The sequence below is a fragment of the Salvia hispanica genome, chromosome 1, assembly GCF_029641045.1.
Source record: "Salvia hispanica isolate PSC_SH4W2 chromosome 1, Shi_PSC_v1, whole genome shotgun sequence".
In the NCBI taxonomy this organism is placed as follows: Eukaryota; Viridiplantae; Streptophyta; class Magnoliopsida; order Lamiales; family Lamiaceae; genus Salvia; species Salvia hispanica.
The window spans coordinates 24582701-24596957 of NC_142692.1; the positions used below are offsets into that span (position 1 = coordinate 24582701).

At 39.9% G+C, this 14257-nt stretch overlaps 3 protein-coding genes across 4 annotated transcripts; 2 read left to right on the plus strand and 1 right to left on the minus strand.

Moving 5' to 3' along the window:
• Positions 1-336: 336 nt before the first annotated feature.
• Positions 337-2907, plus strand: LOC125222956 (putative pectate lyase 12). Its single transcript, XM_048125868.2, has 4 exons — positions 337-766; positions 1256-2153; positions 2295-2497; positions 2630-2907. Exons 1-4 carry the CDS (start codon positions 543-545, stop codon positions 2811-2813), a joined length of 1509 nt encoding a protein of 502 aa, XP_047981825.1. The 5' UTR covers positions 337-542; the 3' UTR covers positions 2814-2907.
• A 992-nt stretch (positions 2908-3899) lies between these two features.
• LOC125222957 (myb-related protein MYBAS1-like) lies at positions 3900-4589 on the minus strand. 2 transcript variants are annotated; one of them, XM_048125869.2, is made up of 3 exons: positions 4475-4589; positions 4177-4407; positions 3900-4099 (listed from the first exon to the last, which is right to left on the minus strand). In XM_048125869.2, the coding sequence occupies exons 1-3, from the start codon at positions 4587-4589 to the stop codon at positions 3900-3902; spliced, it is 546 nt and encodes a 181-aa protein (XP_047981826.1). The 2 variants fall into 2 exon arrangements, with proteins under 2 accessions (XP_047981826.1, XP_088918632.1); XM_089062506.1 differs by having other exon boundaries at positions 4177-4416; positions 4460-4589.
• A 2274-nt stretch (positions 4590-6863) lies between these two features.
• Positions 6864-7662, plus strand: LOC125221001 (thaumatin-like protein 1). The gene is made up of 2 exons (XM_048123122.2): positions 6864-6915; positions 6995-7662. Exons 1-2 carry the CDS (start codon positions 6864-6866, stop codon positions 7660-7662), a joined length of 720 nt encoding a protein of 239 aa, XP_047979079.2.
• Positions 7663-14257: the final 6595 nt, after the last annotated feature.

The window sequence follows — 14257 nt, forward strand, 5'->3', positions numbered from 1 at the left end:
TCTTACTTTACTCTCTCTTTTTTATTCACTTTATACTTTATTCTCTCTACCTTTTCATCTCTCTTACTTTTTTTTATCTATTTATTTAACACACCCAACATTTATTTCTAAAACCCCGTGCCTCAACTATGGCGAAACGGAGGGAGTACTATATTTGAATAAATATGGAGTAATTAAATAAATTATATATTTAGAAAATATTATGAAATGATTAATTTAAGGATAGTACAAGTAGATAGAGACAAAAAATGGAACACTGATTTTAGCCTAAACAAAATTGGTATAACCATAATAGTGTTGCCCTTTTAGTGTCTCAAAAATTCTGTATCACTCTTTTTAACAGACTATAACCGAACACCCGCTGCTGTGTGGTAGACTATAGATAGAGAATAGAGAGGGTGAGGACACCGAAAGTAGTGCTGCTGTAGCATTACTGTTACCAACACTAAAATACTCTCTCCACTCATATCAGTCTTACCATTCACATAGAGCCCTTCAATTCATTTAGAAATCTGCGCTCTGCCTTCTTCCATTTTCTACCAATGCGGCTTCAGCATGAGCACATTGCTCTACCAACACCAATGTTTCTCCACTGCGCCAGATATTGCCAAACTAGAAGCTCTAGATTCTCGGAGATGCTCACCGGAAGCTGCATTGTGTTCCTCCTCCTTGTTTCCTCTTTTCCCCAGCGTGCCTCCGCAATCTACAACCTCACTCTCCCCGGCCAGCACCCCAACCCTGACCATGTTGCTCAAGACCTTCACAGGCAACCCACTAACTTCCTTTTTTGCTCTTCACACTCATTTTTCTATGTTTCTCTCATGAAATTCTTTATTATCCCACTAGTATTTGTCTTGAATCTTGAAGCAGAGTACCTACATTTTAAGTTTTATGTTTGTTAGTATAATGTTGGATAAAAATTTGAGTTTATTATGTGCTTGCCCCTGTTTTTGAGTAATGCTAAAGTTTTGTACATAAATTCTGCTTTACGAGTTGCACACTTAATTTCTTTTGTAAATTTCATGTTTGAGATTTTTTTAAGATAAAGTTTCCTTGTGTTTATTGAGAGAGGGTAGGTTATGGAGTAGTGGTGCTTTAATGCCTACTGCTTTTTAGTTTTTACTGGGGGCATGGGTCCTACACCAGAATTAGAGTCTTCCGTTGACCACGGCGGCATCCAATGCTAATCTCGTTTGAAAAAAACAAGCCAGTCTAATTAAAAAAAAAAAAACAAAACATTTGGAAATCCATGCAGGAGAGTGAATGGGTCTATTTGGAGACGAGAAATGTTATCCAAGGAGGCGGGGTCGTGGTGTATGACGGGCAACCCCATCGACGACTGCTGGCGCTGCGACCCGAACTGGCAGCTGAACCGGCAGCGGCTGGCGGAGTGCGGCATCGGGTTCGGGCAGTACGCCCTGGGCGGCAAGGGCGGGCGGTACTACGTGGTGACGGACTCGTCCGACCACGACCCCGTGAGCCCTCGCCCGGGCACGCTCCGCTACGGCGTGATCCAGACGGAGCCCCTGTGGATCGTGTTCGCCTCCAACATGCTCATCCAGCTCTCCCAGGAGCTCATCTTCAACTCCTACAAGACCCTCGACGGCCGCGGCGCCAACGTCCACATCATCGGCGGCGGATGCCTCACCCTCCAGTACATCAGCAACGTCATCATCCACAACCTCCACATCCACCACTGCTACCAGTCTGGGGAGACCAACATCCGCTCCAGCCCCACGCACTACGGCTGGCGCGGCAAGTCCGACGGCGACGGCATCTCGGTGTTCGGGGCCAGGGACATCTGGATCGACCACTGCTCCATGTCGCACTGCAAGGACGGCCTGATCGACGTGGTCATGGGGTCCACGGGGGTCACCATTTCGAACAACCACTTCTCGCACCACAACGAGGTGATGCTGCTAGGCCACAGCGATGACTACTTGCCTGACTCCGGGATGCAGGTCACCATCGCTTTCAACCACTTTGGGAAGAAGTTGATACAGAGGATGCCGCGCTGCAGGAGAGGCTACATTCATGTTGTCAATAATGATTTCACCAGGTGGGAGATGTATGCCATTGGCGGCAGTGGGAACCCCACCATTAACAGCCAGGGGAATCGTTATATCGCCCCCTATGATCGGAATGCTAAGGAGGTGTGCAGTGTTTTAAGTTTTTAATAAGCAAATGAACATAAATCTAATTGTTGGACTCGAATACATTACCACACTGCTGCTAGGCCAACTCACACACACAGCTGTGTTGTTTTTTGCTTTGGGTGTAACGCTTTTTTGCAGGTGACGAAGCGCGTGGATACAGCGGAGGGTGACTGGAGGGGGTGGAATTGGAGAAGTGAAGGTGATATAATGGCGAATGGTGCCTACTTTGTGGCTTCAGGACAGGGTGTGGAGGTCAAGTACGAGAAGGCCTACAGTATAGAACCCAAATCTGCCGCATATATTGACCAAATCACTTACAATGCTGGTGTGCTCGGCTCCAGGTCCCTCTCTCTCTCCCCTTTACCCTTTTTTATTTAAACTGATTTCAGGGCCTGCTAATTGCATATATTGATATAGTGACATCTTCATGAATAGCTTACCTATTATTCATTCGTTGGTATTTGTATGACCAGGCGCAACAATATGGGCAAGTGGACAGCCGGAAACAGTACTTCTGGAGGTGATCTAGATGCGAATTCGGGCATATTCGAGGACTACGATGAATATTCCGGGAGCTGGAGGCCTTGCTCTGCTCATTCTATTCTCAAAACTTTTCTAACAGCCTTATCACTCATTCTGTTTCTAAGCATCAAATGATTGGGACGAATCCAAAAATGTGGTTTTTCTCCCTACTTATTCGAAACATTGGAACTTCATTACTCTTCACAAAACATCATCTTTTAGGCCACAATCCTTTTACTACTTTTAAATGAGTCAGGAAAACAAAAACTGAGTACTGATCATTATCCCAAAACTAAATTCAGCTTAATATTTTATTTACTCGTGATATCCTATTTTATTAACAAAAGGTGTCAAAGTTTGGAAGCATTTGCAAAGTAGGCTAGATACTAAGAATTGAACAGCCACATATTTGCTATTTATTTAATTATCTTTGCGTACTTGCACGCCTTGTACTTAAAGGGTGTGGTGAAATGAAATAATTTGGTTGCAGTTGTTAGAAAGAAAACGAGTAGGTTTGGGTATTCTTTCTTTAAAGTCATGAAAAATATATGACTAGTTGGATATTGTAAGGACTGATGTCTCCCATTGTTTGCCAAAAGATAAGCATTATCTCTTGTACATCTGGGTTATTGTATACTCGATCAACACCTTGACCTATAACGATAACATAAGCCTAATACTATATTGCAATGCATAATTAGAGCACTTACTAGTGTTATCCTAATTAGCACTTTAAGCAATGTAGTATTTCCTACTTTTTTGAAACAAGTTACTTATATAGGTTTGAACATTGATCAAAAGTAGCACGCTTGCACTGTGGCTAGGAAATGACAATTTTTGCATGATTTTGGTTAATTAATTAAAGTACTTAATATTATATGCTTCATCAGTTAAAATTTATAATGTCTATCTTGGTGTGGAACAAATTATTGGATTTGATGGTAAATATTGAGGAATTGTAGTTGGACAATTGATGTTGACATTGGCTGAACTGAAGCCCCTCCACAATTTACTTTATTTTCTCGATATGTCTTCTGGTTATTCCTATAGGACTTGGACTCACCGGAGAGCCCAAGAAGAGGATGTTGAAGAAGAGAGAAATCAGAGTAGGGATGAGTTAAAGACCCGAAATGTATTTATATAAAAGAATTATTGGTAGCATGAAATGCTTAGGAAATTACATTAGTTGATTGATATGATTATAGTAATAGTACATAAATCTCAGTCTCCACCCCAGAGAGAAATATCCCAGTCTCCGGAGATCCATTCCGGACTGTAAACATTGCAGTCGAAGGAGCCATCCGTAGGCCAGTTTGACATCCACTCCGTCAACCTGACCTCATAAGGTGATCTCATTGCATCACATATGTCGCTCTTCATTGGACTTTTCGTTGCACATTCTGGTCTCGTGCTACCGCATTCTGTGTACCACAACCATACATATCCACTCAAACCGAGTCCACATTGATTGGAACTACATAAAGTTACTGCAGCTTACCTTTCTCAACTAGTGGAGCTTTCTTCTTTGAGTAACTTCTCCAGTAGTTCTTTATCTCGTTATCAGTTCTTCCGGGCAATCTCCTTGCAATCTTCGACCACCTGTTTCCCCATTTCTGGTGAAGTTCGATGATAATTCGCTCTTCTTCAACAGAGATGTTGCCATGCTTCAAATTAGGACGGAGATAGTTCATCCACCGCAGTCTACAGCTTTTGCCACTCCTCCTTAGCCCTGCATGAATATTTGATTATCTGTTCTGAATTAGCAAGTAAACATATTTACGATAGTGAATATATACCCGATGCTTTGGCTAATGCATCCCATCTTTTATCACCCAAAACAGCAACAGAAGCAGCTAGCTGGTCGTCCTCTTCCTCGTGCCAAGGCCCTTTACGCAGTTCAGCTCCCTCCATAACCGTATAGTTGATAGCCGAGTTGCGATGAGTTAGTCCCTGCAGCATATATCTATATACTAGTACAATGTAACAGGGATTAAGAATAACCAGGAAAGTTGCTTAATATATAGGAAAATGAGGGTGACCAAAACATATTACATTAGCATAGAAAGTGGAGTACATGCACTAGAATATGTCACCACCATTTGCTTAGGTTTTTCATTATGTTACATCAATCTTTTGGGCTGCAGATAGTATTTTGTCACATCTTGATTATAACAAAAATGGTGATGTTATAAAGTACCCATTTACACATAATGCTTTTGATCCTGAAGCTCAAAACAGATTGATTTATAGTCATTGTTATCTAAATGCAATTTGATAAGTAAGAACCACCTTGTTTTGGTAATAAAATGTTAGTACTTTGTACCTCATTTCAACGGCTAATATGCTCACCCATCCTCTACTCCATATAGTGACACTAATGTGATTAATTGATTGCCAAGTTCATGAAACAAAAACCAAGTAACACAATTTCCAAGTGATCCACTAATTAATATTGAGATCAAGCCTCTTGACATTATTTTAGCATGACAACGTAATAATAGAATAATGAATAATGTGGCATCAAATATGGTGTAATATAGTAATTAGTAATGAACATTGGCGATGTTATAATTTCCATTTATCTACATCGTGCTGTAAAAGGAAAAATGTTGATCCGAATCAACAGTGGTATTATTATAATATTACAACACTACTAGTGTGTTTTGCCTAAAATTATCTTTCTGATTGTTTAAATATTGAATTGATAGGAACATAAAATTAAAATTTATGTTGCTCTTTCTGTCATAATTAATTTCATTATTAATTTTTAATTTAAAGCCTTTTATTTACTATGCAATTAATATTGTATACTCCCTTCGTCCCAGATAATTTGGGACACTTTGACTCGGCACGAGTTTTAAGAAATTTAATGGAAGTGAGTTGAAAAAGTTGGTGTGATGTGGGTCCTACTTTTAAAGTATTAGTATTATAATAAAATGTGAGTAGGAATGAGTTAGTGAAATATGATGTCCACTACCAAAAATAGTAAAAGTGAAATGAGACAAATTATATGGGACGGTCCGAAATGGAATACTGGGTCAAATTATCTGGGACGGAGGGAGTATTTCATACTAAAGCATGCGCGTCTATAAAATATTCCCTGCATCTGACATCAATTCACAAGTTGACCCGTGGGTTTTACAAAATGTAAAAAAAGTGGGTGGAAGAGTTAGTGAAATGTGTCATATTTTTATATGTTAATTTTTCAATAAAATGTACTACCTCCGTCCACTAAAATTTGTTCCATTTTGACCCACCACGAGTTTTAAGAAATGTAATGGAAAGTGAGTTGAAAAAGTTAGTGGATTGTGGGTTCTACTTTTATATATTAGTTTTATAATAAAATGTGAGTAGGAATGAGTTAGTGAAATATGAGGTCCACTACCAAAAATGGTAAAAGTGAAATGGGATAAATTTTAGGAGATGGACGGAAATGGAAAAATGAGACAAATTTTGGTGGACGGAGGTAGTACTATGTAAAATAAGTTAATGTAATGTGAGGTCAATTACTAAAAATAGTAAAAGATAACCGTGACGGATCAAAAAGAAAATTAGTACTCACATGTAATGGTAGACGGAGGTTGGTAGAAGCCAAGGCAGTTGACTACGTGTCAAAATGGATAGAAGCCAAGGCCACAAGCACTTGTGAATCTAAAGAAGTCACCAAGTTCCTCAAAAGTTATATATTCAGCCAATTTGGGATACCAAGGGCAATCATCTCCGATCAAGGGACTCACTTCTGCAACCGAACGGTCGAAGCATTGATGAAGAAGTACGGAGTTCATCACCGCCTATCCAGTCCTTACCACCCTCAGGCCAACGGGCAAGCAGAGATCTCAAACAGGGAAATAAAAAGCATTTTAGTGTATCACATGTCCCCTTCCTAGTTCAATTACTAAGCTTAGAATATTTCCAATTAATAATAAAAATAATCCAAAATATTACGTACAGTATATAATTATTGATGATTTATGGCATGACTAAATATTGCGTGTTTGTATATTCATTACATAATCAAGTCGAATATTAAGTACACGATATTGCATGTCAGATGCAAATATATTGCCGGATCTTCACATAATTTGATTGGAGAATGCAGGTTTTATCGGGTTGAGTAGTATAGATAGGAAGCATATTACTAAATTCAAACTAAATAACAAATCAACTAGCTTGAATTCGTCTCCAATGCAAAATAAGATATTCACTTCCCTTCTTCTAGCTATATGTTGTTTTTCCTGTAAGTCTTTATCTCTCCCTATTCTCAATTTCTTTGCGAAAAGTGCATAACATAAAAGTACATTGAATTATTGTTGCAGGGGTTGTTGATTCTGCCGTATTCACCGTGAGAAACAATTGTCCATTCACAATATGGCCGGCAGCTCAAACCGGAGCCGGTTCGCCAGTCCAAACCGGGTTCGAGCTATCATCACAGGCTTCAAGAGCTCTCACCATTCCGGCTCCATGGTCCGGTCGAATCTGGGCCCGGTTCCAATGCTCCAACTCTGGCCGGTTCACCTGCGAAAGCGCTGATTGTAACTCGAGCCAAATCGAATGCAACGGCGCCGGTGGCACTCCTCCTGCAACCCTAGTGGAATTCACACTAGCAGGGGACCAAGGCAAAGACTTCTACGACGTGAGCCTTGTTGACGGATTCAATCTTCCAGTAACGGTCACCTCTGCCGGAGGAAACTGCCCGACCACGAGTTGCCTGGTTGATATCAATAACAAAGGCTGCCCGGATGAACTGGCGGTGAGAGTGGGGAACGGCGGGGTGGTTGGGTGCAAGAGTGCGTGTCTTGCACTCAACCAGCCGCAGTATTGCTGCACCGGCGCATATAGCAGCCCAGCGACGTGCAAGCCCACGAGATACTCGCAGATATTCAAGTCGCAATGCCCGGAGGCTTATAGCTATGCTTACGATGATCAAACCAGCTTACTTACGTGCCCAACCGGGAACGACTATCTCATTACATTCTGTCCTTGAACAATTTCTAAATTCACATTGATTTCAGTCACCCATTCCTCATTGAATGAAGAATAATACAGTACTATACTATAACTAAAGTAGAATTCAATAATTTTACATCAGCTTTTGATACGGTCATATTATTATCCATCCGTCCCATAAAAATATAGACAATAAGTATGGCACGAGAATTAAGACAAAATTGATAAAGTAAGAGAGAGAGGGGGGGGGGGGGGGGAATGGTATGGTAAAGTAAGAGAGAGGAGGAGAATGGTTGTTAAAGTAGTGTTAGTGGATAGTGAGATCTATATTATTAAATTGATAGGAGTATAACTTTCCAAAAATTGAATACACATATTTTTATGGGACGTGTTGAATATTGATGGACTTTCTATTGGGCTGGTTATTTATTTGGCCCATGTGTTATTGTTTTGGGCTAAGCCCAAATGTCTTACCTCTTGCCCAGATGCTGCCACGTGGTCACTCACCCGGATTATGGCTTTGAGCCGTTGGATTGTGGAGTGTGTTAGTTATGTGAGTGGAGAGACTCTTGAGTCTCTCATTCAATCTATCTATCTCTCTCTCTCTCTCTCTCTCTCTCTCTCTATCTCATCTCTCGCTAGACCTAAATCTCTCTCTCTGAATTCCCTTTCTTCTCCGATGGATCTTCCACTGTTCTTGGATAATCTCTCACGGTTTCTTCAGTGAGTGAACAAGTGTGAGTGGTGGTGAAGGCAACTGCTTTGGTTGCTGAGAGTTGTGAAGGATTAGGGTTTCTGTGTGAGGTTTTTCTGTGTGAGTTGGTGTTCGGTGCTTCCAGATCCTGTGTGGTTGAGTTGTGTGGTGTTGACTTCTGCGGTGAGAGGTTGATCTCTAGTCAGATTCAACGGTGCTCCCTTGGATTGGTTTCTGGTTGAATAGATCTGGTTATTGGCGGGTTTCTGAGCCATCTTTTGATCTATTCAGTTTCTCTCTTGTTTCTTGTGTTTACCGGAGTGTGCATATCTCTTTTGGTCCGAGAGGATCTTGTTTGTTATCACTAATCCGTTTATTCAGTGTGCAGGCTTCTTAGGAGAACTTTGTTGATACTTCAAGAACCCTAGCTTAGCATATTGACTACAGTTGTAATAGTTGATAGTTCTTTGGTTGTAATCTTGATAACTCAACAAAATCAGTCGCGTGGTTAGAGTTTGACTGAGCTCTCCTAATGAAGAACAAAGAGTTCTTGGTAAATAGTGAATCCGCACCTAATCTGATCCATACAGTGGTATTAGAGCCACGGGGGGATTAGGGCGGCACGCCAAGTCGCAAAAGGAGGTGGGCAAGTGGAATCCTCCTTCGACAGGGGATTCACTCTGGTAAATTGGCTGCATCTTCTGGTTTTAGTTTTTTCCTTTTCTGTGTTTAGTGCCAAATATAGGCTTGGGCTCTTGTTTTCTGGTAGACAGTCTCTGGCAAAGACTTAGGACTTCTGTGCTTTCTGTTCTTTGTTGCTTCTGTTGGTTCTTGTTTTTCTGTGATCTTGTGATCTCATCTTACTTGACCCACCAAGCATCTTGCATTGTCCAAGTGACCCCCTGCGCCCTCCAGTAGTGAGTGATTGCGAGCTGGGATAGCCTTGGCCAGTCTTGCTCGTGACAGTCAAGGATTTGAGGTCCTCTCTGTTGTGTGAAAGATGTGTTTCTGTCCTTGTGCTGCTTGTGTGTGTCTCTGTGTTCCCAAGTGTGTAAGGCTCCGTGTTTCTGTCTTGTTTCCTGTGTTCTTGCTAAAATGGCTCAACCTGTTGGTTTGGTTCCCTATAATGGTAAAAATGATGTTGCTATTTGGAAACAGAAGATGAAATGCGTTTTGATTCAACAAAAAGTTTTTCAAAGTTGTTGATGGTTCTTTACCTGAGGATACTGCTCAGGATAAAATTGATGAGATGAATGAGTTGGCTAGGGCCACTATTGTGTTAAATCTATCTGATTCTGTGATTAGGAAAGTTGATCATGAGGAATCTGCTGCTGAAATGTGGAAATTGCTTGATACTCTGTTTACTGAAACCTCTATGTCTTCCAGAATGTATTTGCTTGAAAAATTGTTCAATTTTAAGCTGGACCTTGCTAAAGATATAGATGATAATGTGGATAGGTTTCAGAAGCTGGTTCAAGATATTAAGAGATCAGGTGATGAAACCATAGATGAATACACTAGTATAGCCCTAATGAATGTCATACCTGATTCCTATAGCGATGTTAAGGCTGCCATTAAGTATGGTAGAGATTCTGCTCCCCTAAACCTTATTATTAGCTCCCTGAAATCTAAAGAACTTGAGCTTAGGGAGAGAGCTGCTGATAAGAATGCTTATAATAAAGTGTTGAATGTCAGAGGAAGATCTAAATCTAGAGGGGGCAATGAGCCCAGTAGTGGTTCTGGTAATACCTCAAACTCTAGGAAAAAGTTTAGGTCCAGGTCTAGAAGTAAGGATCCTAAAACCTATAGGAAGTGTTTCAACTGTGGTGAAGTTGAGCACTATAAGAAAGATTGCACTAAACCCAAGAAGAATAAGTTTCCCAACCACAATGCCTAAGTTGAAACCCTTGTAAATGTTGCTACTTATGATAATGTAAATGATTCTGTCTTTATGGTGCATGACTTGCAATTTGTGAATGCCTCTCCTGCCTGTCCTTTTACATCTAATGATTGGCTATGTGATTCTGGATGTACTTATCATGTGAGTCCTTTCAAGGAAGTGTTTTCTGAGCTGAAACCTGTAACTAAAACTTTTGTGTCAATGGCTGATGACAAGAAATGTGAAATTCTTGGTATTGGCACTGTGTGTTTGAAGTTTGAAAATGGTTATGTGCTCAACTTAAAGGATGTGAGATATGTTCCAGATCTGTGCTATAACTTGATGTCTTGTACTGCTCTTGAAAATGAGGGTATGGGGGGAAAGTGGGGAGAAGGCTGTATGAAAATTTGCAAAGGGTCTATGTGTCTGTTCAAAGCTAACAAAAAGTGTGGTTTATATGTTTGTTCTGTTGTGCCTCTTTCATGTGAAAAAACCTATGCCAATGTTGTTAAAACTGATAGAACCATGTTGTGGCATAATAGGCTTGGTCACATGAGTGCTAAAGGCCCGAGTATTCTAAAAAAGCATGCCATCTTGTCTGATAATGATGTCCATAGTGAGTTGCCTTTTTGTGATACTTTGTGCTGGGTAAACAACATAGAGTTTCTTTCCCTGCTACTCCTGACCTGCTAATGTGAGTAAATGTATTCTGGAATACTTGCATATGGATGTTTGGGGTCCTGCTTCTGTGTCTTCTCACTCTGGATGTGTTTATTTCTTATCTGTGATTGATGATTTCTCAAGAAATGTGTGGTGTTTTTTGATGAGACACAAGTTTGATGTTTTTGAAAAACTTAAAACTTGGAAAATCTTGATAGAAACTTAAACTAGTAAGAAAATCAAGGCTATTATAACTGATAATGGCCTGGAGTTTTGTAATAATAAGATGGATGACTTATGTGATGGTTTTGGAATTAAAAGACATAAAACTGTGCCATATACTCCTCAGCAAAATGAAGTTGCTGAGAGAATGAACAGAACTCTTCTTGAAAAAGTGAGATGTATGTTATCTAAGTCTGGTTTGTCTAAAAAGTTTTGGGGTGAGGCCTTATTAACTGCTACTTATTTGGTGAATAGGTCCCCTTTTGTGCCTCTGGTTGGTCAGTGTCCTGAATATGTGTTCTATAGAAAACCTCTTAATTTTTCTCACCTAAGGGTCTTTGGCTGTTCTGCTTTTGTGCATTACAAGTCTGATAAACTTGAGCCTAGGTCTAGGAAAGGCGTTTTCCTAGGGTACCCAGAGGGTGTAAAAGGTTATAGAGTATGGCTTAGGGATGAACCTGGGTTTAAGGTCATAATAAGCAGGGATGTAGTCTTCAATGAAGATGAATTCCCCTTCTTGAGATTGACAAGTACCTCAGATCCCATAGATGTGGACAATGAACCTCTTAATGAGGTAGAGTCCACAGACTCACTCACTGCTGTGGAGCCTCTGAATGATGCTCCAAGTGAGGTGGAGCAGCCTTTCTGGAACACATATCCAGTCTATATGCCTAGTGAGACTCCTGATAAAGGACACCCAAATGTTGTTCATAATAATGTGGCTGCCCAAAATATTTGTGACAATCTGCCTGATATGTATGATAGTCCTGCTAGAAATGCCCCTCATGCCCCTGTTCAAAACGTGATTAATAGCCCTGCTGGTATTCAGAATGTCATTGATGCTCCTAACTTACAGGATTATGTGCTTGCTAGAGATAGAGCTAGAAGAACTAATGTAAAGAAACCTGTTAAGTTTGATGGCTTTGTTGGTCTTGTTGCTTTTATAAACTTAGCTTTCAATGTGCATGAGTCTGATGGGGATGAACCCCAAACTTACAAGCAAGCTACTAAATCTAAATTTTGGAGTCAGTGGCATAAAGCCATGCTGGAGGAGATGCACTCTTTGATAATTAATCTTACTTGGATCCTTGTACCTTTGCCTCCTGGTGCATCTGTGGTTGATTGCACGTGGCTTTACAAATTGAAAAATGAGGTGGAGGGCCTTAGGTACAAGGCTAGATTAGTGGCAAAGGGCTTTACTCAACAAAAGGGGATGGATTACACAGAAATTTTTGCCCCTGTTGTTAAATTCACAACTGTTAGAATGATGTTGGCTTTGTGTGCTCATTTTAATTGGGAATTAAAGCAAATGGATGTTAAAACTGCTTTCTTACATGGTGATCTTGATAAGCCTATTTACATGAAACAGCCTGAGGGCTTTGTTGATCCCAAGTTTCCCAATCATGTATGCTTGTTGAAAAAGGCCTTATATGGTTTAAAACAGTCTCCCAGGCAGTGGAATATCAAGTTTAACACATGTATGCAGAAGTTAGGTTTTGTTAAAAGTACCTTTGATGCATGCTTGTATGTTAAGAATCTTGATATTGTGCCTGTGTTCTTGCTTTTATATGTTGATGATATGCTTATTATGGGTCCTTGTTTGAAAACCATTAAGGGTGTGCAAGCTGCCTTGAGTGAGAATTTTGACATGAAGGATTTGGGTGATGCTCAGAAAATCTTAGGGATTAGTATCAATAGAGATAGAAAAACATCCACCCTTGTGCTGCATCAAGAACCTTGTGTGTACAAAATTCTGAAAAAGTTTAACATGTTTGATGCTAAGTCTGTTTCTGTGCCTTTAGCTGCTCATTTTATGTTGAGTAAAGATATGTGCCCTAAGTCTCAGTCTGGAGTTGATGCTATGAAGAGAATTCCCTATGCTAATGCTATTGGACCTGTTATGTACTTGATGGTTAGCACTAGGCCTGATATTGCTTATGATGTGTCTTGTCTTAGTAGATATATGTCAAATCCTGGTCCTGTTCATTGGGAAGCTCTGAAATGGCTTTTGAGATACTTAAAATTAACTGTCAAGTATGGGTTGTGCTATTCTAAGTGTGATGAAGGTGTTTCACTAACTGGTTTTGTGGATTCCAATTATGCTAATGACAGGGATAAGAGGAAGTCAACTACTTCCTGTGTGTTTACAGTTTGTAAGTCTTGCATAAGTTGGAAGTCCCAGCTGCAGCACATTGTGGCTTTGTCTACTACTGAGTCAGAGTACATTGCCATCACTGAGGTAATGAAAGAGGCTGTTTGGTTAAAGGGAGTACTCTCTGAACTTAAGTTTGTGAAGTCTTCTCCTGTTGTGTTCTCTGATTCTCAATCTGCTATTCAGTTGTGTAAAAATCCTGTTTTCCATGATAGGACAAAGCATATAGATGTAAGGTTTCATTACATCAGAGATATTGTAGAAAAAGGTGAAGTGTTTCTTCAAAAGGTGCATACTGATAAAAACCTAGCTGACATGGGAACTAAGCCCTTACCATTAGAAAAACTTCTTTTATGCATTAAATACTTGCACTTTGATCTAGGATAGGTTGCATGTCCCGGGGAAAAGACCTCAGCCACCTTATCAGCTGTGGTAAGGGTGGTAGGTGTAACATCCTTAACCTAATAAATACATAATTTTGCATAAAAATATAATTATATACTTCAATCCAATATAAAGTATATATATGTGTGGCAATAAAATTATATATATGTAACTGAAGAATTTATTGTAATATATAATAATTTATGAGTAATATTATGTAATATATACGTCTACACTATATGTACAATATATTTGTATATTTGTAAAGCTTTTTACACAAGTTTATAGAATATTTTAGTGACCAAAGTTTTATATTATTAGTATATTTATTTATAGTTAATGCTTTAAAACAATAAAAAATGGTTTTTTATGCATGTGAAAAGGAGTACACGTGCAATTAGGAGAAGTGATACATGTAATTGATGCTTAGGTGCTTTAATAGTGACTAGTCGGTTTAGCCGACTGAAGGGTTTCTTTTCAGGTTTGTTTCCCTACGGTTTTCGTATGTAATTGGAGTGTATCCAACTGATCCGGAAGAGATTCCCGACCTAGCTGAGTCGTTGGTACGATAACCGGGACCTGGCTTCAAACAAATTTCCTCAACCCACTTCTACTGATTAGTATAGTGGAGGTAAGGGTCG